At 46.3% G+C, this 24,929-nt stretch overlaps 1 protein-coding gene across 8 annotated transcripts in view; it reads left to right on the top strand.

Annotated features, from left to right (window-relative positions):
• The window catches only part of BEND7 (BEN domain containing 7), an 86,248-nt gene that overhangs the window by 1,489 nt on the left and 59,830 nt on the right, over nt 1-24,929 (top strand). For 7 of the 8 annotated variants that reach the window (XM_043884025.1, XM_043884026.1, XM_043884023.1 and 4 more), the window contains one exon: nt 2,092-2,175. The exons of the other annotated variant lie outside the window; for it this stretch is intronic. In XM_043884025.1, coding sequence (XP_043739960.1) covers nt 2,092-2,175 — 84 coding nt within the window. The remainder of the gene's footprint in view (nt 1-2,091; nt 2,176-24,929) is intronic. 8 annotated transcript variants of the gene reach the window in all.

Raw genomic sequence — 24,929 nt, 5'->3', positions numbered from 1 at the left:
GGGGAGCCTTCTTTGGTATTCCTCGCCTGTGGCTCGGCGGCCGGGTGGGGGAGGACGCGTCTCCATCAGGCCGTGCGGACACCCACCCGGACCAGTGGTCGCGGTGGTTTGGGGTTGGTGTGCTTTTTTTCCTCCCTCCTGCAAAAAGAAGGAGAAAAGGTGGTGGTGGCTGTTGTTAAGACCGAGAAAGAAGCTCATTAGGTGCCCAAGCCCAGAGAAGAATTATTGACATTCAGCATCTTTCCCGGATATGTTATTTGGGCAGGGAAGATGTTTTCGAATAGATCACGTAACAGTCAGATAAGTATCATTAAAAAGAAAAAAACGAAAAATACAGCCGGTCCCTGACGATTTAACAGGTGTACACCGTGGTCTCTGGGCTTGGGTTTATTTTATCAGGGGAGAGGAAAGTTGAATAGTCCTGCCTGTGTTCAGTGACTTGTTAAAGCGTCTTTATTTTTCCTGATTAGACTTTTCAAAAAACGATAAGAATGTAAGGGCAGACAAAAAATTATATCTATCAAAATGCATCGTGTCACCTTAAATTAGATGCAGGTGACTTTTTCTCCCCTTCATGTCACAAGTCCCAATATTGAGTTTAGAATGATCGTGTTCAAGTGTCATCTTTAAATCAGCTTGAAGTCAAAACCAAACCAGAGAACCTGTCCACTCTGTTCCTCTGTTGTAGTATCTAGCACTGGCATCAGACTAGAGAGCAAGGTGATTATTTTAACAACCTGGAGAAGTCACATGTAAGCTGATGAAAATTAGAGGGCGATTGCAATTTCCAGCTAAGCTAACTGTGGTGTAGATTCAATAAAGCCTGCTTTTGGTTAGTCTGAAATTGATTTCGATTATAGACATTTTGAAGATCTACTCCTATCTGTTAACTCGAATTTAGTTTGGACACTGTTTGATGAAAAAAGCCTGTCGTAGTTGTACGTATTCAAAATATTTGGCTTTGCTTTTTTCTCTGTACAGTTTTTTTCCCCCAGCAGTGTTAATTACTCAGTCATTTGTACTTTAAAAGTACCTCCATTTGTGACTGGCCTGTTGGTCTATCTGATTCCTTCTGGAATCTAGGTGGCTTTCTTATTTATGACTTAAGGAAACTTACTTTGTTGTTCAGTTGCTCGGTTGAGTCCGACTCTGAGACTCCATGGACTGCAGCATGCCAGGCTTCCCTGTCCTTCCCTATCTCCCGGAGTTTGCTCAAACTCATGGAACTTAACTACTTTATCTTAAAAGTGAGATAAGTTTTGTAGACCTTGTTCTGGGAGGGCTAAGGCCCCCAAAAGGGAATCACTGTTAAGAAGGATTGTCTAGTTTCTTACCTAAGCAATCCTACTTTTTAGAAACAGTTGCCAAAGTGCAGTAGCCTCTTTAGAGAAGCTTGTAAAATACTGTGTTTTAAAGTTTGACTGACATAGCAAGTCTGTCTTTTTCCTTTTTTTAAAAAAAATTACGGGTCTGCTTTTTCTCTCTGCTTTGCAGGTGCATTTTTAGAACTTAAACGATTGTATGTTGAAGTGTGGTAGCCGAATGCAAGACTCTCTTTCTTATTCCAAATTATACTATGTTTGAAATAACAAATCAGTATTTTTTATGTGTGCTTGCCTGCAAGCTGCTCAAAGGCTAGGATTTTTCTGGATAAGCTAAGAGTACCAGGTAACTCTGAAGCGTACTATCATCTACTCATGCAAATAGGTTGTAGAGATAAATTTGGAAGCTTCTTCTGGCCTACGACTGGGCAAGGTTTTTTCCTTTTCCTTATAAAAATACTTGTCATTTGGAAGAAAAGAAGCCTGGTATGTAATTGGCATCTGTGGACCAAATTTCCTGTGAAAACTGTGTGATCAAGCAGAGCTGTTTTCTAAAGTGAAAATAATAATTTCAAGTTCGTGTACTTCTCCAGAGTAAGCAGAGCGGCAGGGATTACCAGTGACTGTAAATTCTGTGATGAACTGAGATCTCAAAAAATTATAAAGTATAGCTTACACATAACGTATATAATGAGATTCTCGCCTTTCTTGCTTATTCATATCTTGCAGGTCATTAGAATTCTAATTTTTGGCTGTTTTCTCACCCCAGATTATCACCATGAGGTCTATAAGATCTCAGACTTCAGCAGCGATGTTAATGGGGAGGCCAAAGAGACACAACCCATTTTTTTAGGTAGGTTCTTATGTCAATTAATTTCTCAGCAAAACAGTGTGGCCATTTGCAATTAGGGGGAAGGGGGAAAAAAAAAAAGATTGTGCTAGAATGGGAAATGTCTGCCACTGCTTAATGTATGACATTCTTTTCAAGACCTTTTATTTTACAGATTGCCAATAGATCCCTTATTAACATGGCTAAAAGTTGTAATTTCAGACATAAATGTTTATTAGTGTCTACACACAGTGCTAATTATCACTCACTCCCGGAGCCAGAAGCTGACCGTGCAGTTTTGTGGCTCTGTGCTCACCCCATTTACATCGCATATTCGCTGGCATGCTTCATTGGCAATAGTTTGTGTAATTGGGGTATTACATCTTTGACATCTGGATAACAGAAATTCAATTTCCAGGAAGCTGCTATTTGTTTGCTTTTGCCTCCTCCTTGGGTGGGGTAGAGGATTAATATGCTGTCTGATGATAATGTCCCTTCACCGCTGTGGCCTGGTTGCTAATCCTGCCATGACAAAATTAAATTAACTCTCCAGCCAAAAAGCAGAAGGAAAAGGAAAGTGTGATGGTCCGTCGAACCACCTCTAGGTAGGACTAGTGATCACGGAGCCATTCCTCATTCGTCTGCCCAGCTTTATGCTCACTTCACACCACGTCAGAGAGGGGAGGCCGGTCCCTGCTCTCACCACCCTCCTTCCTGACCCACCCCAGGGCCACGCTGAGCAAAGCAGCGCCTTGGAGGCCATCCGACAAGAGTAGCTTCATGATGGATGAGTAGGTTCCCTAAAATGATGCCGCTCTGTCCACGTGTGGTTTTCAGTACAGAAACTGTACCCGAAGGGCCTTGCCCATGCAGTTTGTTACTTGTAGACCATGAGTCAAAAAAATTTCCCGAATAGCTCAGCAGGTAAAGAATCCATCTGCAATGCAGGAGACACAAGAGGCGCAGGTTTGATCCCTGGGTTGGGAAGATCCCCTGGAGAAAGAAATGGCAACCCATTCCAGTATTTTTGCCTGAAAATTCCCATGGACAGAGGAACCAAAAATGAAACAATTTAGGCTTTTGCCACTAAGGATGAAGTACCTGTGAGGTCGGAGTGGAGGACAAATCATGGCACTGGGCCTCCACCGTACCCACCCCCAACACTTCCTAGAGCCTGGGTGGCAGTGTGAGAGCTGGGTACCCCATGAGGAAGCAGAAGTGGGAGACAGTCCTGGCAAGAGCCATTGAAAGCAAGGGCCAGAATGGCCATGTCTCTGGGGAGAGTTGATAGGTCATTAAAAAAAATTTTTTTTTAATTGGAAGATAATTGCTTTACAGTATTTTGTTAATTTCTGCTGTTGAAAAGTGAAAAAGTGAGTGTTAGTCAGCTCAGTCGTATCTGACTCTTTGTGACCCCAGGGGCTGTAGCCCGCCAGGCTCCTCTGTCCATGGGATTCTCCAGGCAAGAATACTGGAGTGGGTTGCCATTCCCTACTCCAGGGCATCTTCCCAACACAGGGATCGAACCTGGGTCCCTTGCATAGCAGACAGATTCTTTACCATCTGAGCCACCGTGCAACTACGTAAATCAGCTATAATGTGTACATGTATTCCCTCCCTCTTGGACCTCCTCCTTGATACCACCCGTCTAGGTCATCACAGAGCTCCGATCTGCGCTTCCTGTGCTGTACAGTAGCTTCCCACCAGCTATCTATTTTACACATAGTAGGTCTTTTGGAAGCAAGATGGGTGCTCAGATGCAGGGTACTGCCAGTTAAAACAACAAGGAAGCCAGGCAGTTGAGGGTTCTCTTGATCTTGCTTGATGGAAGAGAAAGGGTGGGTTGCAAAGGACTGAGAATTGAAATGGGTACTGAATAGAGCAGGGGTCCCCAACTTCTGGGATCTGAAATGCCTGATGATTTGAGGTAGAGCTGATGTAATAATAATAGAAATAAAGTACCCAACAAATGGAATGCGTTTGAATCATCCTGAAACCATCCCCCCCGCCGCAGTCCATGGAAAAATTGTCTTCCACGAAACCAGTCCCTGGTGCCAAAACGGTAGGGGATCACTGGGACAGAGGTAAAACAGGAGGGAAATAATGACATTTCTTCCACCAGCGAGCACCGAAGGCGTGTGGCGCTTTCCATCCAGGCAGAGACTGTGGCTGGGGCCAGCACTGCTCTCAGCATCTGTTTTCTGTTCTGAGGGTCTAGAACCCAAAAGGTTCACAGTCAAGAGAGGTGCTGTGACCCAGGAGGAGAATATTCCTGGACTGTACTCTGTTCAGTTCTTTCCACTTATTCAGAATCCTGTATTTTCAGTTCCCTTAACTTGATCAGTCGGAATTCTATATCAAAGCACCACTCAATCTAACCATTTGAAAGGAAGAACTTGCCAATTAGTAGAAAGAGGTACATTTATCATAAAAAAGGAACATCATATCCTTGGTTTAGTTCATCTCCACACAGCAGGCTGTTCCCCCGTCTGCTGGGTACTTGGAAAAGGGTGAGGATGCGATACAGTGGGTGGATTCCAGGTACAAAAGGTGCTAGTGCTCGAGATTTGGTAAGAGGTAAACTTTCAGGGGCTTCCCTGGTGGGTCAGAGGTTAAAGCATCTGCCTTCAATTCGGGAGACCTGGGTTCAGTCCCTGGGTTGGGAAGATCCCCTGGAGAAGGAAATGGTAACCCACTCCAGTATTCTTGCCTGGAGAATCCCATGGACGGAGGAGCCTGGTATGCTACAGTCCATGGGGTCACAAAGAGTCGGACACGACTGAGCGACTTCACTTTCACTTTCAAACTTTCCAAGGGGCAGGTCTGGCTTCATTCTTCCTAGCTTGAGCCCAGGAAGATAAGAGAACATCAGTGCAAGGCCAGGCTTGTGATAAGTTTCTAAGTCGCTGTTGGTCACAGAGGCCTTAGACATCAAGAGACAAGATGGAACAGTGTGAAAGTGCCTAGGTAATTCTCAGTCTTTTGCTCATTCTGGGGAAAGTGGGATATGGCTCCCATGGAACATTTCTATTTTGTGATCTTCAAGTCAATTTGGGGGAAAAAAAAAATGGGAAGAGCAAATGATTATGCAAACCTGATTTCTAGAGTAATTGAAAACAGTTACTGATAACATATGAAACACAGTTCTGTTGTTGATGGTGTTATAAAGTGGACTTTTTTAGGTTATAGTTCTTTCTCGCAAATGTCAGTCACATTTGTTTTGTAAATGGTTTGAGTCCACCCATGATATTACGCATCATGGTGTAGAATTCCACGTGAGGTCTGTGACACCCAAGGGAGATTGTTAGCAAAAACAGCAGAACTGTTTGACCTGTAACGCATTCCAGAAACAGGGCCTTTGGCATGCTGCATGGGATTTTCTGTCAAATGTCCATATGTGTCATCTCTGATACTATCTGCACCTGTAAGATTACAGTTCATGTCTCAGGAAAAGAGTGCTCCAGAATTTGGCAGAGGTTCCCACCTCAAATCAATTTCCCTGGGATATTTTTAGGTTGTTGACTAAGGCAGCACATTCAACAGGTTAGGATGGCTCAGTGGTGTGAACAGTTTGACCGAGAGCTTTTTGGGTGTTCTTCCCACACGTTTAATTTGCTAGCAGGGTCAGGAGAGATTACCCTGTGGACATTGGCTTTGTCCAGCTGGCCGTAATGGGCCACTATGAAGATTTGAGCACTATTTTGGAGAAAAACGGCTTAATTCCTTTTGATCAGTGTAACAGATTTTTCTTATTTTTTGAGAATATATGACAAACTCAGCACTTTTCTGGAATGGGAGTGGGGTTGGGGGCAACCAAAGAAGTGGATAGGACAGGGATCTTCTCTCAATGATTAAAATCCAGCTGGACAGGGACTTCCCCTGCTGGTCCAGTGGTTAAGACTCTGCTTCCAATGCAGGAGGCCTGGGTTTGATCCCTGGTCGGAGAACTAGATCCCACATGCCTCAGTGAAGATTGCACATGCTACAACTAAGAACTGGTATAGCCAAAAAAATAAAAAATCCTGTTGAACAAATTCAGGACGCAGTGAAGGACAAAATTCAGTCATCCTAACAACTGCAGTTGTCTGAGCACTTCCTGTGTGCCCAGCATCGAGTCGAGTCATTGACAAGAAGGATCTCATTTACCCCTCAGAGCAAATCTCTTAAGAGTCCTCACTATCCGTGTTTTGTAGACAAGACTAGAGGTGTTGGGCTTCTCTTGTGGCTCGGCTGGTAAAGAATCCGCCTGCAATGCGGGAGACCTGGGTTCAGTCCTTAGGTTGGGAAGATCCCCTGGAGAAGGGAAAGTCTACCCACTCCAGTATTCTGGCCCGGAGAATTCCATGGACTGTATAGTCCATAGGGTCACGAAAAGTCGGACACGACTGAGTGACTTTCACTAGAGGTGTCAGGGAGGCTGCCACAGGTCTCCCAAGGGGCAGGTGTGATCGCTGGGACCCCACCAGTCCATGTGAGCTGGGAACACCCCGCAGCACAGCGTGTGTGTGTGTGTGTGTGTGTGTGTGTGTGTGTGTGTGTGTGTGTGTGTGTGTGTGTGTGTGTGTGTGTGTGTGTGTGTGTGTGTGGTAAATGACAGACGTGAGCCTTTAGGGCAAAAGCTGAGCTAGAAGGAAAGGATCACATTGCCGGTGGGGTGGGGCGTGCTGGAAAGGCAACACTGTGACCTTGGGGAGGGTTTGAATAGGCAGGGGAGCTGGAGAAGATTCCAGGTGGGAGAGGTGATGGGAGCCTCAGCAGAGAACCGAGTATCACTATAATCAGACTTTAAGTGAGGGTTGTGCTCTGTAGTTTGGACAGTACTGGCCCAGCTGTCATGATTTTCTTTTTTTTTTTGGCAGCACTAGGTCTTAGTTGTGGCACCTGAGGTCTTCGATCTTTGTTGCAACATGCGGGCATGCAAACTCTTAGTTTCAGCATGTGGGATCTTAGTTCCTGACTAGGGATTGAACCCAGCCCCCCTGTACTGGGAGCACAAAGTGTTAACCACTGGACCACCAGGGAGATCCACATCCCCTGATTTTTCTCTTTTTTTTTTTTTGGCTGCCCTGGGCGCAGGCTTTCTCTAGTTTTGGCAGGCGGGGTCACGCTGTGGTTGTGGTGCGTGGGGTTCTCACTGAGGTGCTTCTCTTGATACAGAGCACGGGCTCTACAGCGCTGGCTCAAGAGTTGTGGCTTGTGGGCTTAGTTGCCCCATGGCATGTGAGATAATCTTGGACCAGGGATCGAACCCATGTCCCCTGCATTGGCAGGTGAATTCTTAACCACTGAACCACCAGGGACGTTCCATCTCATGACTTTTACAGCGGACCTGTGCGTGGCCTGGGTGGATGTCATTATTCCCATTGCCCAGAGGAAGAAACTGAAGCTCAGAGTTAAGTGACTTGCTCATAAGTAGCAGATCCTGGACTAAACCCAGGACTCCTGTCCCAAGGTCTTTCCCTCTGCCTGGTTGAGCCGGGCAAATCCAGGGATCATTGGAGAAACCTCAGCCAGCATCAGGGCACTTTTAGGAAGTATTTTAATGCAACAATGAATTTATTATCCATAACAATAGCAAACATTTTGGAAAATCTTTTTCTATCTAGATTTTGTCCTAGGTTTAGTATTATAGTAGATAGATGTGAAACATGTCTTTTCAGGTGTCTGGTCCCATTCATTTGTTCAGTCCGATATGTATTGTGCTTCGGTTATGTGCTGTGCTGGCTGTTCTCTTTAATGTTGAGTCTGTGAAACAGCTTTCAGAAGACGAAGCTCAAGGTGCAGTAGCCGAGCTGAGCAAGCGGGGTCGAGATCTCTGATGTTTTGAATCTTTCAATGGCTTTCTTGATGACAGCCAGCCCTTTAAGAGTCCCCCGAATCTTGAAGATTCTCCTGGGGTTAGGAATCCAGCCAACCAGAGTAGTGTCATTCATCAAGTTGGATGCCAGGTACCATGCTAAGAACTTTGTTTTGGGAGGTTTTTTTTGGGGGGGGGGGTTACGCCTTGAGGCTTATGGGATCTTAGTTCCCCAACCAGCGATTGAACCCAGGGCTGCAGCAGTGAAAGTCCTGAGTCCTAACCACTGGACTACCATGGAAGTCCCCACGTGGAGAACTTTGCATGTTATCCCATTCATTTCAGTTCAGTCACTCAGCTGTGTCCGACTCTTTGCGACCCCATGAACTGCAGCACGCGAGCCCTCCCTGTCCATCACCAACTCCCAGAGTCCACCCAAACCCATGCCCATTGAGTCAGTGATGCCATCCAACCATCTCATCCTCTGTTGTCCCCTTCTCCTCCTGCCGTCAATTTTTCCCAGCATCGGGGTCTTTTCAAATGAGTCAGCTCTTCGCATCAGGTGGTCAGAGTATTGGAGTTTCAGCTTCAGAATCATTCCTACCAATGAACACCCAGGACTGATCTCCTTTAGGATGGACTGGTTGGTTATCCCATTAATTGTCCCCCAACAGTATTATTATTCCCACTTTGAGGAATTTGAGGTTTTCATGAAGTAACTCAGTGACAGAACCAGGATCCAAATCAGGGTCTGTTGTCTCCAAAGCTCTCTTACCCACGTGGAAGGCTTGTTGAAATGAACTCCCAGGGGTATAAAGGTGGGGGGGGGAGCAGAGCAGCCAGGAGCAGGTGGAGGAGGTCCTGAGCACCTGTCCCATGTCCCACCTCCTCCGCTGGCCTCTGCAGAATGGTCAGGGTGCCCTCAGCACTGTGGAAAAGCCTCTGGTCCAGATGATTTTGGAGAATTCCTACAGCACTGATGCTATGTCTGGTTCTACTGTGGGTCCAGAAATGGTTTCAAAAACAAGAGCAAGCCAAGTCCAATCTGAGAGCCTCTTGAGGAGCCTTAAGGACTGGTGGCTTCTTTGAACATAAATGCTCATAAGTACCTGTGCTTCTGTGGCTGTGGGCGCAGGCTTAGTCGTCCTTGGAGAGGACTCACTTTATTGCCTGAAGTTTAAGAGCTTTTGCTGCTAGGCTGTCTCATACTTCCACTAATCACTGAGTTAATACTACAACCCCTCCTGAAGGTGGGTGTTATGTCCCTTAGATGAATACAAATGGGAAGCTGACCTCAGAGATGACAGCAACTTGCCCAAGGTCACACAGGAATTAGTAGCTGACCAGGCTTTAAAATTGGGTCTTTTAACATCTCATTCTGTCCTCTTTTCTCTGTGCCAGAGCTGCCTCACTCCCCCCACCCTGCACCCCCACCTTCTGCTCAAAAAAGCTGATCTTAACATGTAATTCATCATCCTACCCCATGCTCAGAGACTTAACTGTCTTCTCATGGATTCTAGGGTCAAGTTGAAATCCCTTAACTTAATGTTGAGTATCCAGTCTGCCCCTAATGTCCATCTCCATCTTCAACTTCGATGTAACTCACCTCCCTGGGCCCCACTGCCCCCTCACCCCTAGCAAAGTAGGATTTCAGGTGAGAAAGCGGGCCCCACCACAGGTAGAAGGAATGGCATGGCCAAAAGCTTGGTTGAGGGGAAGCCCGGGACCCATTTGGGAAGAAAGAGACTCGGGTTTGTTTAATGTCTACTGTGGTCGGTGAAGCCTTGGTTTGAATCTCAGGTTAACAGTTCAGCACACCTTGAACAGACTCTTGAAGGTCTTATCTTCTATAATGAAATGCTGATGGAGATCCTAACTCCCTCATCCAGTGCCCCCATAGCACACAACACATCCTTTGTGGTGAAACACATTTTCAAACTAGAAAACACTGCATTTGTTTTTGTCCCCTTTTTCTCTGAATTAGAGGTTATCTTTTCTCCTGGGCACCTCAGCACTAAATAGGAATGCCGCTCTCCTATAGCATTTACCGCAGACTGCCTACAATAGTTCCTTGTTTCGTATGTGCCTTTACTGTGCTTCATGTCACCCTGAACACATCCCATGTTGAACTATGGTTGTTTTTAACCCACCTCTCCTCCTGTACATTGGAGGATCACAGAGAAAGTGGGACCTAAACTCTTTTGTGAATCCTTTAGAGCAGGGGTCCCCAGCCTCTGGGCCGTGTCCTGGCACCTCCTGTTGGATCAGTGGTGGCATTAGATTACAAATAAAGTGCATGGTAAACTTAATGCCCTTGGATCATCCCAAAGCCATACCCTGCCCCCGGTCCATGGAAAAGTCATCTTGCACCAAAAAGGTCCCTGGTGCTGAGAAGGTTGGAGACCGCTGCTTTAGACCACTTAGCACAGTGATTTGTTTGAATACAATAGGTACCCGACATGATGGGTGCTCAAATCCCTGTCATCTCTGGGCATGAGTATACTGGACCCAAATTGAAAAATAACATATGTTTTGCTGGCTCTGTACTTCACCGTGATCTTGGCAGAACTTTACAAAGGGGCTGAAGATGGTCCTGCCCTGTTCGTAAGCCCATGTTTAGAACTAACCGTCTGGTTCTTGGGCTCCACTTGCAGCAGGTTTTCCTACCTGCATTTAAGAAAATCCATGCATCAGGTGGCAACAGACCCTGGTAGCTGTCCCGTTTGGACCCTCCGTCCCCACCCCCGATGTGTGCGTCTACACACACCTCTTTCAGTTTCTCCTAAAAGCTCAGGGTGGTTCTGTGACTGCCCTGTGAGTGAAACTCGTGGTGGGGTTGTGTGAGTTGGCTTTTCCCCCACCTATCACCACAACATCACTGAAACAAAGAAATCTTCACAAGGGACAGACTCTAAGGAGGTATCTTAACAGTTTAGCCTCCCTGGTTCCCATGGGAATATGGATTTTTTTCCTTTTGGAGGAAAAGAGTATGGCCATTCATAAGGGGAAAAAGAGACTGGGGAGCAGTGTGTTTCGCATCTCAAAGTTAAAAATAGACCTAGGACATTTACAAAGCACATCTGTTATTCTTAAAAGTGTTGGAGAGAATGCCACCTGCGAAGGAGGGTTACGCAGTAGCAGGACGCTTGCAGGGGCCCATGGTAATTGATGCAGGGGCGCCTGGAGGGCCCGTGGAGGATCGCACCCTCCCCCGTCCCCACCAGAACCTCCTATTGTGTCTGGCTCTCAGATCAGGACTCAGAAGATAGATTGAGACCCCGCAGGAACTGCCACCTGCCTGCTTCAGGCTGATTCCTGACACTGCTCTTCCCACTTCCTATGCTTCAGCCACTCCAAACCACTTTCCACTCCTGCAGCCACCTCGCTTCCCCTCTTTACTGCCTGCACTGACCACCTCCTCTGCTTGCAACCCTGCGCCTGCACCATGCTCCCTCTTCTGTGCTTGGCTATCTCTTATCCCTGAAGACTCCAAGATGACGTTGCTTCTTCCAGGCAGTCTTCTTTGATTTCCGCCTCCCCTCTCCTTCCACAGCATTTCCACCAAAGTGAAGGCACTGCCAGTTTCATTCTCTCTCTCTCTTCCTGTGTCCCCACTGCCCAGCACCATGCTGGGCACGTTACAAACATCCAAGGATGCTCAGTGAATGAGCGAGGAGCTCCACTTCAAATTAAAAATAGTGAGATCAGCTACTCTGAAGCTTTATCATTCACCTCTTTTACCTCCAAGCTCCCATCTTGGCTTCATGAGGTGAATCTATGTGTCCATCTCAGGAGTTACCTGGACCTCACATGTCAGTAGTAAAATACCCAGTGGAACAGTTACTTTTCTTTTTTTTGAAAATAATAATTTTTAAAGTAATTAATTTCATTTATTTTAAAGTTTTTGATTGTGCTGGGTCTTCATTGCTGCGCGCATGCCTTCTCCAGTTGCAGAGAGCTGGGGCTGCTCTTTGTTGGGTGGTGCGTGGGCTTCCCTTGTTGCGGCGCTCCAGGCGCGAGGGCTCAGTAGTTGTGGTCCAGAGGCACTAGTGTGCTGGCTCAGAAGTTGCTGTGCACAGGCTTGGCTGCTCTGAGGCATGTGGAATATTCCCGGACAGGGGCTCAAACCTGTGTTCCGTGCATCGGCAGGTGGCTTCTTAACCACTGTCCTACCAGGGAACTCCACGGTTACTTTTCATTACACATGTTTTTCTTTCCGGTTAAGTTAATAGCTGGCCCCCTTTTAAAGTTGAACTCAAGACTAGGATGCCTTTGTGTGTGTTCCTGCCCCTGCCCCCAGGGTCTTACAGACTTAGACCCCACCTGTGAGGGTATCCCTGAAATATTGCGGTACTGTGGTGCTGGTCCCTGCCTGCCATCACCTCTACGTAACTGCCTTGTCTGTGAGATCTCTGTTGACCCCTCAAGTCTCAGCTTGAATTCCTGCAGGGCAAGACTTTGAGCTTCCTGTGTTCCCAGGGCACAATACCTGGCAACAAGTAGGCTCTGGGTTGCTAATTTTGGGTAAATGAGTACCATGTTAAAACATGTTGAAATGTATTTTGCCTCCAGTTATCAGCTGATCCGAGTGGGACGGTTTGTTAAGCCGAGAAGGTTTTCTTGGGCAGGACTGTCGTACACATGGAGGGAGGTTAGGATCGTACCCTCTGAATGTTGGCATCATAAATACACGTGCAGGTCGAGAGCTTCCCACTCAGTCACTGTGACGACCAGCCTCCAGCACGTGGGAGCCAGAGTGTGATCCTTCGCGTGCCAGGGTTGTGGGGTTCTTTAGCTTTTTTAAAAAATTGTTTTTGGCCGTGCTGGGATTAGGTTCCTGCACACGGGTTTTCTCTAGTTGTGACGAGCGGGGGCTACTCTCTTCTTGCGGTGTGTGGTCTTCTCATTGCGGTGGCTTCTCTTGTTGTGGAGCCCAGGCTCTCGTGTGCATGGGCTTCAGCAATTGCGGCGCATGGGCTTAGGTGCCCTGTAGCATGTGGAATCTTCCGGGACACAGGGATTGAACCTGTGTCCCCTGCATTGGCAGGCCAATTCTTAGCCACTGGACCATCAGGGAAGTCCAGGTCCTTTAGCTTTGAGTGGGGAAAAAGCCTGGATGCCTTTCCTTCACCATTCTCTCTCTGATGCCCTGTGTGCAGGGGGACAGCAGAGACAGAGGCTGTGATGGACCAGTTCAGCTGTATCACCCTTCGGAGAAGGAAGAGATCAAAGGGCACATTCCATTCAGGGTCAGGTTACTGCACCTCCTTTCCACGCAATGGACGGCTTACTGCCTGCATATCTGAGCATATATTTTAAAACCATGAAGAAGTTTAGACAGGTTTTCTTTCAAGATTCCAGACAGTATCCTGGTAAATAAGAATCCATAAAATTGTTCTCTTAGTATTGCAATTTTCTCCCCCAGCTTGTACAAATATATAGTGTGTTCTCTGAATTCCAAGGGTTTTACAATGTTTTTTGTTTTTTTTTTTTAACTTGGAAATCAAATTTTACATCTGAAAGGTTAATGGAGAAAACTAATTATGCTATCTGGTAACCAAATGTGTGATGGGACATTTGTCTCTGTAATTAACAGCAAGGAGCTTTTATAGTTTCATAAAATCGAATGCTACATCGAGTATTCCGTGAGCATTTGTTTGGACGAGGTGTCCAAAACAGAGATGTTTATGGACGATATAAAGTTGAACTGAGATGGAATGCAGGTGTCTGCTGTGCATCTCGCAGAATTTCTCATTGTTGAAATGGAAGCCAGAAGATTAATAACTTGACTTTGTCATGATAAAATAAGTAATGTGTTCTTGGAACAGTGGTGCGGCACATAAGTTACTCGGTAATTCCAAGAATTTATTCTGTTCCAGGAATAATATCCTGACCAATTTATTTTTTACAGAAAAAGTTGATGCAACATAATAGCCTCCGAAGTTGCTTGTGTGGCTAATGGAATTATATCTCAAATGTGACTTTACGCCCACGTGTAAGATGTAAAGAACCCCACAAAAATGCAAGGTTAAGGCACACCTTGAAAGTAAGGAGTCAGGAGGTGCACAAGTAAAGGTTCTTCTGTGAACATTAACTCATTCTCCTCGCACATATATAATTTTTTCAATTACTAGCAAGACTTTAATGGGTACCTTAATAAGCGCTGTGTGAAATATAGCGGTGCCGTCGTTGCTGCGGGAGTGGGAGCTCGAGCTGTCCCTGTGAACTGTTTAACTCCTCCTGTGAGAGGCAGGGACGCAGACCCAGACCTAGTCCGTCTTCCTCTGATTTCCTTTGGTCATTCTGGGCAACTCAAGTCTTTGACGTAGACCATTTTTAAAGTCTTTATTCACTTTGTTGCAACAGTGCTTCTGTTTCACGTTCTGGTTTTTTGGCTGCAAGGCATGTAGGATCTTAGCTCCCTGTGAACCATTGCCCCCCCACCCCACCCACTGCCACCTCCTGCATCAGAAGGTGAAAGTCTTAACCACTGGTCCCCCAGGGAAGTCCATGTCTTGTTTGTTTGTTTGTTTGTTTGTTTTGGCAACTCAGTCTTATCCTTTGTGAAAGGAGGTGGGGGGTGGGGGTGGGGGTGGTGTGGATTTCTTGTTTGTTCTCCTGGATGAACTGGGAAGAGGCAGAGAATGAGACCTGTTCCCCTGGGGAGCTTCCCTGATAGCTCAGTTGGTAAAGAATCCACCTGCAGTGCAGGAGACCCTGGTCCCATTCCTGGGTTGGGAAGATCCCCTGGAGAAGGGATAGGCTACACACTCCAGTATTCTTGGGCTTCCCTGCTGGCTCAGCTGGCAAAGAATCTGCCTGCAGTGCAGAAGACCTGGGTTTGATCCCTGGGAAGGGAAGATCCCCTGGAGAAGGGAAGGGCTACCCACTCCAGTATTCTGGCCTGGAGAATTCCATGGGCATCGAGTTCATGGGGTTGCAAACAGTCAGACATGATGGAGCGACTTTCACTTTCAGGCATCAAGTAGCCTCATCTGGCCACCCCCTCACACCCCATGGAAACAAGGAGAACTTCTGTCACAGATGTCGGTTTACGCCTTGTACATCAGTGGTGTTGGGGGGTTGTTCCCCCCGCAACTTTTCTCAACAGTAGCTTCAGCATATCTGATTCTAGAATTAACCATTCCTATACCCATTGGTAGGTCTTTATTGAGCAGCCCTTGGTGCCAAGCTGGGAGATTTGACAACCCATAGGTTGTGATAGAAAGACAGAGCCAGGGGACCTCACCTGGGGGCTGAAGGGAGGTGACCCTTGAGAAGAGGACATTTAAGCAAAGAAGGACCTAAAGAGTAAGTATAAGGTGGGGCTGAGGCTGTGAGACAGTAAGGAAGTGAGAGCCTGTCCCAGGAGCCAAAGACCCTCCTTAGAGAAATTCTTTTCTTTTATTAAAAAAAATTTTTTTTTGGCCATGAACATGGCATGTGCGATCTTAGTTCCCTGACCAGGGTTTGAGCCCGCCACCCTCCGCACTGGAAGAACAGAGTCTTAATCACTGGACTGTCAGGGAAGTCCCTGAAGACCTTCCATAGAGCTGAAATGGGGAGCCCTCTGGCCATCCAGTATAGTCACTAATGGGGTTTGGATTCAACTGTCCTGAAGTTAGGCCTGGTTTTTTTTAAAGCTATCCATGTGATTCTCATGTGTATCAGACCCAAGAGCCACCGCCTCGAACAGGGGGAGACGTGGCCAGAGCCAAGGCTGGAGAAGCCCCCAGTGCAAGAGTTGGGCCCCATCACCTTCCACCAAGGCAGGTCCCATGACAAGGTCTGCATTTCCGAAAAATCACCCTGGCTTCAGCATGGACTGTGGTGGGGTGGAGCAGTGCTGCAGGCTTTTGGCCGTAGCCCCTTCAAGTGATGATGAGAGAGGGGTGGAAGGACTCCTGAGTAATCTAGAAGTTACAATAAGCAGGACTCAGTGTTTAAGTGGCTGTGGAAGGGAAGAGATGGAAGATGAGGCCCAGTTTTCTGGCTTGGATAGCCAAGTTGGTGCTGTTTATCGAGGCTTGGTGATAGTCATCGTAAAATACATTCTTGGACGTAGTTTTAAGGTTGCTTTTGAAATGTCCAAGTGGAACTGTCCAGTGAGCAATTGGATGTATGGGTCGAGAGCCCTGAGGTGGGATCAGGGCTGAAGTCATCACAGATGGTCACTGGAGCCAGAAGAGAGGTGGGGTGGGTGGGGTGAATCCAGAAAGTGTGTGGAGAGGGAGAGGCCCGTGTGGGACAGGGTCCAAGAAAACTTCAGCATTTAAGGCAGTGGCCGTGACCTGTAAGTGGGTCATGAAGTCAGTTTAGCAGACTGTCACCCACACAAACTATCGATACAATAATAATAAGAGAAATAGGTTAGAAAATATCAGAGTGTCTTGCATGCAGGAAGGATAAATTCATGAAACTTTGATTTTCTTGCTGTGAATCACAGTCCAGAAAGTTTGGAAGCTGCTGAGTACAGCCGCAGTTGCCTCACCCCTGGCCTCGCTCAGGGAAGGCAGCCACTGCCAGTCTCCAGGTGCCTTCGGGCCCACAGTTAATCAGTTTCTTGAGATTCGTGGAAGAGAAAGATGCTGTGAACATCATACATCTCTCATCATCATTAATATTATTTATACTGAAGATGTTGGAGAAGACTCTTGAGAATCCCTTGGACTGCAAGGAGATCCAACCAGTCTATCCTAAAGGAAATCAGTCCTGGGTATTCATTGGAAGGACTGATGTTGAAGCTGAAACTCCAATATTTTGGCCACCTGATGCGAAAAGCTGACTCATTTGAAAAAACCCTGATGTTGGGAAAGATTGAAGGCAGGAGGAGAAGGGGACGACAGAGGACGAGATGATTAGATGCATCACCGACTCAGTGGACATGAGTTTGGGTAGACTCTGGGAGTTGGTGATGGACAGGGAGGCTTGGCATGCTGTGGTTCATGGGCTCGCAAAGAGTCGGACACGACTGAGCGACTGAACTGAACTGAACTGAATACTGAAGATGAAACTGTACAACAGCATGAGTATTTTAAGTTGGAATATTTTTAAAAATTTAAATGACCGAAGAAACAGTACCGCCAGTACTTAACCTTGTTCATCCTTAATTGACCCACGATATGGTATGTAAGTTAATATTTAAGTCAGTAGGGGCAATGTGCAGTTCTGTACTAGCGTTCTTTAAGAGTTTTCTGTGCAGTAGAGCAGAGGGTCAGGATTTCAGGTTATATGGAAACAGATTGTCTCTTTCCAGACAGTCAATTATGAACATTTTATTTCTGATTAAACGAGGGCAAGATTTTGTTTATGCTCCTCTCGGAAAATGAAAGCAGCCCTTGGTCTGCAGTCTTGTTATATTTTTCCAATGTGTGTTGTCAGCCTTTGAAGACTTTTGCTTTATGTCTCAGAGAACCATAGGCACAAATAAATTCTCATCTTCTGTAGGACTAACGGGACTCACATGAGCCCTGTTTTGAATTTAAAGGGCATGTCTGAGCTGCCTTCTTAGTTTGAAACCGTACAGCTAAGTTGGACTCCATAAAGGTAGTGTGGTCCAAAGATTTCACTGTTTCCACCATGGGTATTAAGATCAGTGGGTGGTTAGTGTGCTGCCCACTTCATGCAGTGCCCAGTGCAGGTCTCTGCAGTTTCCTGGATGCAGTGCAGTGGGCTTCACGGATGGAACCCTTCCTGCTGGCCAGCTGGTTAGTTCCCTGCCCATCCTGGTAGAACAGTGAGGCTCATGGACCTTGGAAGGTGATGGGTCTCTAATGTCTAAATTCAAAGTCCGTGTTTTCTCCTGGGGAAGATGTACTCATCAACTTCTGAACCCATTTAGCTTGTGATCAGGATTAAGGGTAGGCAGTGTGCTTGCCCGAGGGCCCCGTACATAGTAAAGTGGTGGTCCATAAATGGTGACTCTAACCCTTTTCCTCCTAAGCACATCCAAATTCCTGTAAAAAACACATAGCTTGGGACTTCCCTGGTGATCTGATGGTTAAGAATCAGCCTGGAAATGCAGGGGACGCAAATTAGATCCCTGGTTGGAGAACTAATATCCCACATGCTATGGGGCAACTAAGCTCACGTGCTGAAACTAAAGAAACTGTTCTGTAACTAGAAAGTCTGTGCATCAGAACAAGGGCAGTCACATAGTGCAGCAAAGATCCAGTGAGCTGCAGCTGAGACCAGACGCAGCCAAAATAAATGTTCATTAAAAACAACAACAACAACCATGGTTTGTACGCTTCTAGAGAAAATCATCTTAGGCCTGTACCCCTGGATTGCAAAGTGCACCCCAGGCAGCCCCCTCCTTCCCTGACTTCCTTTTCACCACCTACTTCCCACTCCTGCCCAGCTTCATCTTTGCTGGGAAACATCAGAGAAGATTTTTTTTATGTCCAAAGCTGTTTCCACCAGTTGCCTTATACCCAACTTTACAATCCCACAGGGAAAAGAGTGTACATAATTCTTCCAGATTATTTTTTTTCTTACAAAAATTAACACATATTCATTTCAAAATCATTTTTTTTACAGTTTTCATTTATAAAGTTGAAAACAAGATATTAAAAAAATCCTGTCCCAGTCACCCTCTCCAGAGGTAACCGTAGAGTATGCGTAAAAAATACAGGCGTGTGTGTTACAAAAAGGAAAATGGGGCTTTCTCTGGTGGCGCAGTGGATAAGAATCCACCTGCCAACTCAGGGGACATAGGTTCGGTAATCCCTGGTCCAGGAGGATTCCACATTCTGTGGAGCAACTAAGCCCATGCACCACAGCTGCTGAGCCCTCGCTCTAGATCCCGTGAGCTGCAGCTGCTGGGCCCACGAGCTGCAACTATTGGAGCCCGTGCACCCTGGAGTCCGTGCTCCTCCCCTGGAGAAGCCACTGCAGTGTGATACCCAAGCACCGCAACTAGAGAGTAACGCCCCGGCTCTCTGCAACTAGAGAAAGCCTGTGCACAATAACTAAGATCTAGCACAGCCAAAAATGAATGAAAAATAAATCAACCATTCAAAAAGGAAAATAGAACTATCCTGTATAATGTTTTGTAATTTTTTTTTTGCTTAACCAAATCTCCATCTGTTCCACACAGGTTGAGTGCCTAGTTTAAGCCAGGCAGGCTCTGACTATCCAGTATTGAAGGAAATAATCATGGTCTCAGCCTTCATGGAGTTTATAGGATAATCCTGCACTTATTTCCAAATGACTATAAAAAGGTCTGCTTCATCCTTTTCAGACATGTAAAGATACACTGTAATCTCAGTCTACAGATATGTCATAATTCACTTATCTAATACTCACTGATTGATGTCTGGGTGGTTTGCAATGTCTCACTAGTGAAAATGATGCTACCGTGAATGTTCTTATAAGTATGTCATAGACATTTGTCTAAATGTTTCTGTAGGATAAATGCCTATGAGTGGAATTGCCGAATTTCCCCTAAAAGGGCCCCTACCTGTAGCCTATGAGAGGGACCATAACCCTACACCTTCATCAAAAATGGGCTTTTTGAATCTGTTTATTGTTGTTTAGTCACTAAATCATGTCCAACTCTTGCAACCCGATGGACTGTAGCCTTCTAGGCTCCTCTGTCCATGGGATTTCCCAGGCAAGAATACCAGAGTGGTTGCTATTTCCTTCTCCAGGGGATCTTCCCAACCTAGGGATCAAACTCAAGTCTCTTGCTTGGCAATGGATTCTTTACCATTACACCATCTGGGAAGCCCTATGAATCTATGCTGCTGCTGCTGCTGCTGCTAAGTCACTTCAGTCGTGTCCATAGTCTTTGCCAAATTAATAGACAAAGAATTTTACATTATGTAATTTTTGTTACATTAATCATTAGGGACATTAAGAGATTTGAACTATTTATTTCCCTTATGAGTTGCATGTTCATGTCTTGTGCCCATTTTCCATTGTTAGTAGGTATGTGGCATCGTCTTCTTCTTCACTGATTTGTAAGACCTGTCCTGTACATTTGGGATCTGAACTCTTGGCTTGATTATTCCTTAACATTATTCGAAGTGGTGGCTTCTGACCTACCCACTTAATGTGGCTGGAGTTAACAGTCCATGTCTGATGAAGGAACATTCAATTGGGAGGCCATGCTGTATTTGTTATAAAATCAAATTTTTCCTTGTTATAAATACATTTGGGGAAGAGAAAAGTAGATAAACTCTCTGAATTGGTTGGGTAGTTCTAGTGGTGTCATATTGCTTTCTTCATTGATGTCCTGTCATTTTCAGGATAAAGTAAAAACAAGGTCCCTGTGTTCTATGTTTCACCCATTCAGTGATCATTCAGTTCAACCAATCAGCTTCTCACTGGTTTTTCCTCTGCCTTCAGTGGTCTTCTCTCTTCTCTCCCTCAAAGCACCCATGGACTTGCTGACCACATGTTCTTCACCAACTCAGGTCTTCCTCTCTTCATGAAGTCAGCTGTAATCCTCACAAAGTTATCTCGTCCTGTCAATTCCCAAAACACTCGTAATTTAGGCATCATCCAAGGCATTTATCCTGTGTTCTCTAGGTTTAATCTGTCCGATCGTGCTATAAATGTATTCCTAGAGCACATAGCTGGAGACAGTCATAAGCAACAGCCCTTTGCCTTCTGTAATGGTTCTGAGTTGGGGGACCGTGGGGCCCTGGGCTGTTCCATGGAGAGAGGGATCTGCACATTTCGGTGGGCTCAAAGCAGAGAATACTTGCATTTATTTTTTTAGATAAAGCATGAAGCCATCAAAGAAAATTGTTCCTTCATCCCCTTTTAGGGCTTTGCCCCTAAACTTCTCATGGATGTTTTTTCTACTCTGTCTGTAGATGCTCTTTGAGGGACATACTTTTTAAAACTTATTTTTAATTGGAGGATAATTGCTTTACAATGTTGTGTTAGTTTCTGGTGTGCAGTGAAGTCAGTCAGCCATATGTATACATGTGTCCCCTCCCTCCGGGGCCTCTCTCCCACCCCACGCTGATCCCGCCTCTCTCGGTCATCTCAGCGCTGAGCTGAGCTCCCCGTGGTGTACGGCAGCTTCCCACCAGCTCTCGGTTTTACACGTGGTAGTGTGTATGTCAGTGCTGCTGCCTCAGTCTGTCCCACTGAGGGACACATTTGAGAAGCAGCGTGACAGCCCATGTCGATTCATGTCCTGGTGTTTCTTTGCTCCCCTGGCCCTTCTTACCCGTCTCAAGCCTTTCTTCCCCTTTCTGCTTTGCAGGCCCATCTTCCCAGCCTGGACCAGTGGCATTCTGTCTTGGGACCTGTCTTGGCATCACTTCCTCAGTCTCAGTTAAAAAGAGCTCCTGCCTCCCATGCTAGCTGTGGGTGGCCCAGGCTGGGTGAGCTTGCCCACATGTCAGGAGAGAGGCCCTGAGTCCTCGGAATCCTTGTGCGTTCATCTGGGTTCCCAGCGAGGCTGTAAACCCTGGAGGGGAGAGATGGTATCTTGTCCTTCTTGTCTTTTTCTTTCTTTGGTCCTACAGAAATCTCATATTTAGTAGTAGTAGTACAGTAAATATTTATTGAATAGATGATTGAACCTGATGTTATCTAAACAGATTTGTAAGGAACCTCGTCTTTTCAATGAAAACGCCTTCTATGCCTGGGCTTCTTAATTATATTCCACCTAACACTTCAGTTGAACAGGAGGGTCGCCCAGCACTGTGGCAGCACGTGTGCGGGTTAACTCCCCCTGATCAACACATCTGATTCCACCAGTTCACCGATCCTGCAGCCGACGTTTGCATCCTTCCTTCCTAGTGGCATTTAGACTACACAGTGTTCTCAACTGGACTCCAAGGACTGTTTTGGGAATGTAGGTTCTGATACATTCTCTTCCGTAGATCTTGGCTCCTCTTTATTTGGGGGATTCCACTTCAGATTGCTTCAGAGCAAAGGGTTCACTTGGCAGCCATCACTCTGTTCTCTATGCTTTTCAGACCCTTCTTGCCATTAGCACCCCCAGGCCTACATGTCCCTGGTAAACGTGGCTGCCGCCCCCAGGGATGGCCAGCCAGGACCTTGATAGTGTCTGCAAGTCAGCACAGGTTTGGGGCATTGATGCTAACCCGGGTCTTCTCAGGGTGCAGAGTCCACTGCAGATGCCTGGCTATTCCACTCACGTGTCGAGCATTGTGGTGGAGAGAGCTGCTGTGTGGTCTTGATGGACCCTGCTTCCTTTTTTCCTGCTTTCCTTTTTTCTCACTGCTCTCATTTGACAGGTCAGAGTTCAGCCTTTTCTACAATACGACTCCACGCCAGCTTCTGCTAGTGTTTGAGAAGGAGGTACTTGTACTATCCAGTATAAATCATGGTTATCTCAGTATTTCTCACTGATAAACTCAACTTTTTTCTGTTTAACTACCATTACCTGGAAAATGTAAGGAGTTTTTTTTTTGCAAGGAGTTTTAAACCTTTTTTGGAGGCTGCACTTTGTGGCTTTTGGAATCTTAGTTCCTCGACTGGGGATCGAATCCTGGGCCCACAGCAGTGAAAGCACCCAGCTGTAACCACTGGACCGCCAGGAAGTTCCCTTAAAAGGCCTTTTCCAAAAAGGATGTTCACAGTGGTATGCAGCCATTGCCACTGTTTCCAGCACTTCTTCAACATCCCAGACAGGAGGCATCCTTAATACCACTCCTTCAGCATATCTTCTCAGAGGTTCCTCCTCTGTTTCTAGAACTGGAGGGGTCAGCTTTTTAGACCATAAGGTTGCCCAGCCTCCTGCCTGGAAGCTACAGTTTGAGGCCACTTTTTCCTATGGATAATGAACAGTGTTCGTGATAACCTGTCAAGTGTTTGAAGAGGAGTCACTCAGTAGCTATTTGTCTCTCAGAGAAACGACCCAACTTCTTTAACCTTTCCTTGATCCTTTCATCTTTTTTGTTGACTTTTGCATGATCTCAAGTTTCTCGACAGCCTCTTTAAAAGAGTGCAAAACTGGACGTGATGGGAGGTCCCTGGTGGCTGTGGTTAGAACTCTGTGCTTTCACTGCTGTGGCCCGTGTTCAATCCCTGGTCGGGGAATCCCCGTTCAATCCCTCGTTCAATCCCCGAGTTGTGTGGTTCGGCCAAAAACAAACAAAAAGGCTGGACATGATACCACAGTAAGAGCCAAAGCATAGTGGATGTAGTGGTGACTGTCCCCCAGTCCTTTCAGTGTCCATCAGTCCTTCTGTAGACATGAGTTGGGGAGTGGCACCCTGGGGATGGACTAGACGGTGGTCAGGGTGCGTGAGGAGCTGGAGATGATGCGGTTGTGACCACGGGGACTGCTGCCTGCCCTGGGGACTCAGAGTCCAGGAGGAGCAGGTGAACTCACTTGGCCAGCTTGGACACACGTGAGCTCTTAGCTTTTAATGTTGAAGTGAGGGTGCTGAGCTCTCCACGTGTTAAATCAACAGGAAACCTAGTATCTCCGTATAAGATGTCCTGCCACCCCCTGAGCTGTTTGTGAGCCCAAGGGGTTGTCTCCGTCCAAAGGGGCCAGGTACCACTGGTAATAACAATAGCTACTGCTGTCTCCAGTATTCCCACTTCATCACCATCAACTTCTTGTACATTCCCAACTGCCTGCCGACTATATAAATTTCCTTTGTCAGAACTAGTCTCAGGGTGGTGGTCCAGTGGCTAAGAATCCATGCTCCCAATGCAGGGGGCCTGGGTTCCATCCCTTGTCGGGGAGCTAGATCCCACATGCCACAACTGAAGATCCCACATGCTTCAGCTAAGACTCGACACAGCCAAATAAATAATAAAATAATAAATATTTTTTTAAAAAACTAGCCTCATTGTATTCCCACTCCCCTGCAATCTTCTAATTCTCTGACTGATGTTAGATAGCATCCACTCAGTCACCCCAGCTAGAAACCTCAGATTTATCTTTCACTGATTCTTCTTCACATCCTTGCACCCACCCCCACATCCAGTGAATCACCAAGTCTATTTGGTGAACCTTCTTCAATGTCTCCCTCTCCATCACCATCACCCTATCCTGGCCCAGTCTGTCACGGTCATTCACGAAACCTTTGGCAATAACCTTCTAGCCAGTTTCCTCTCCCCACGCTACTTTCGCCATAGTTTTGCCAGATTTGTTTTTCTAAGGGAAAGATCTGATTGTTTACCATCCTTATGTTAAAGAGAGAGTGAATTTGAAATTACCTAGAGCCGGACTTCCATGGTGGTCCAGTGGCTAAGACTCCATGCTCCCAATGCAGGGGGCCCAGGTTCAATCCCTGGTCAGGGAACTAGATCCCATATACCTCAACCAAGAGTTCACATGCCATAACTAAAGATCCTGCCTGCCGCTGCTAAGATTTGGTACAGCCAGATAAATAAATTAAAATATTGAAATAAATAACCCAGAGCAATAACCCAATATCTCCAGTGCAAAATTATTCTTCCTTAACCTGGCACCTTAATGGGATGACCTCACTGTATGCGTTGACTTCATCACCTGCCACTTTTCTTTATGAACCTTAAACTCCCAGCACACAGACCGCTGTTCAGGAAGAAGAGGGGGAAGTGGTACAGCTGTGGCATCTACCCAGACAGTGAGCTCCTGCCTGCAAGAGTGATGCTCAGGGGCCACCCTCCGCAGTCCCAAGGGAATGGGAGGTGAATAACTTTCACACAGGGGGCTTCAGGGAGGCAGGGTCCTCAGAGAAGGGCCAGCTTTTAGCTCCAGCAAGAAATCAGAGGTGTCTACAGATAGCAGGGTAGTCTGCTCGCTGGAGTTCTGGGGGCACGTAGTTAAAAGAGGTGTAGGTCAGCAGGCTGGGGAAAATCAGGACCATTTTTCAGAATAACCAACCCATACAAAAGGATTTGAGTAAAAGATGTTGAAAGATTTGGAAGGGGAGTACCTTTCAATTTGAACAGGATGATCTTTGTATCTCTGGGGCCCAGGAGATGCTTGATAAATTGTTACTGAATAATGTATTTCTGGTACTTTTTGACTCCATCCTATTAATATTGG

Source organism: Cervus elaphus, chromosome 23 (genome assembly GCF_910594005.1).
Source record: "Cervus elaphus chromosome 23, mCerEla1.1, whole genome shotgun sequence".
NCBI lineage: Eukaryota > Metazoa > Chordata > Mammalia > Artiodactyla > Cervidae > Cervus > Cervus elaphus.
Note: the sequence above shows the minus strand (reverse complement) of the source record. Positions and strands in the feature narration are given on the sequence as shown.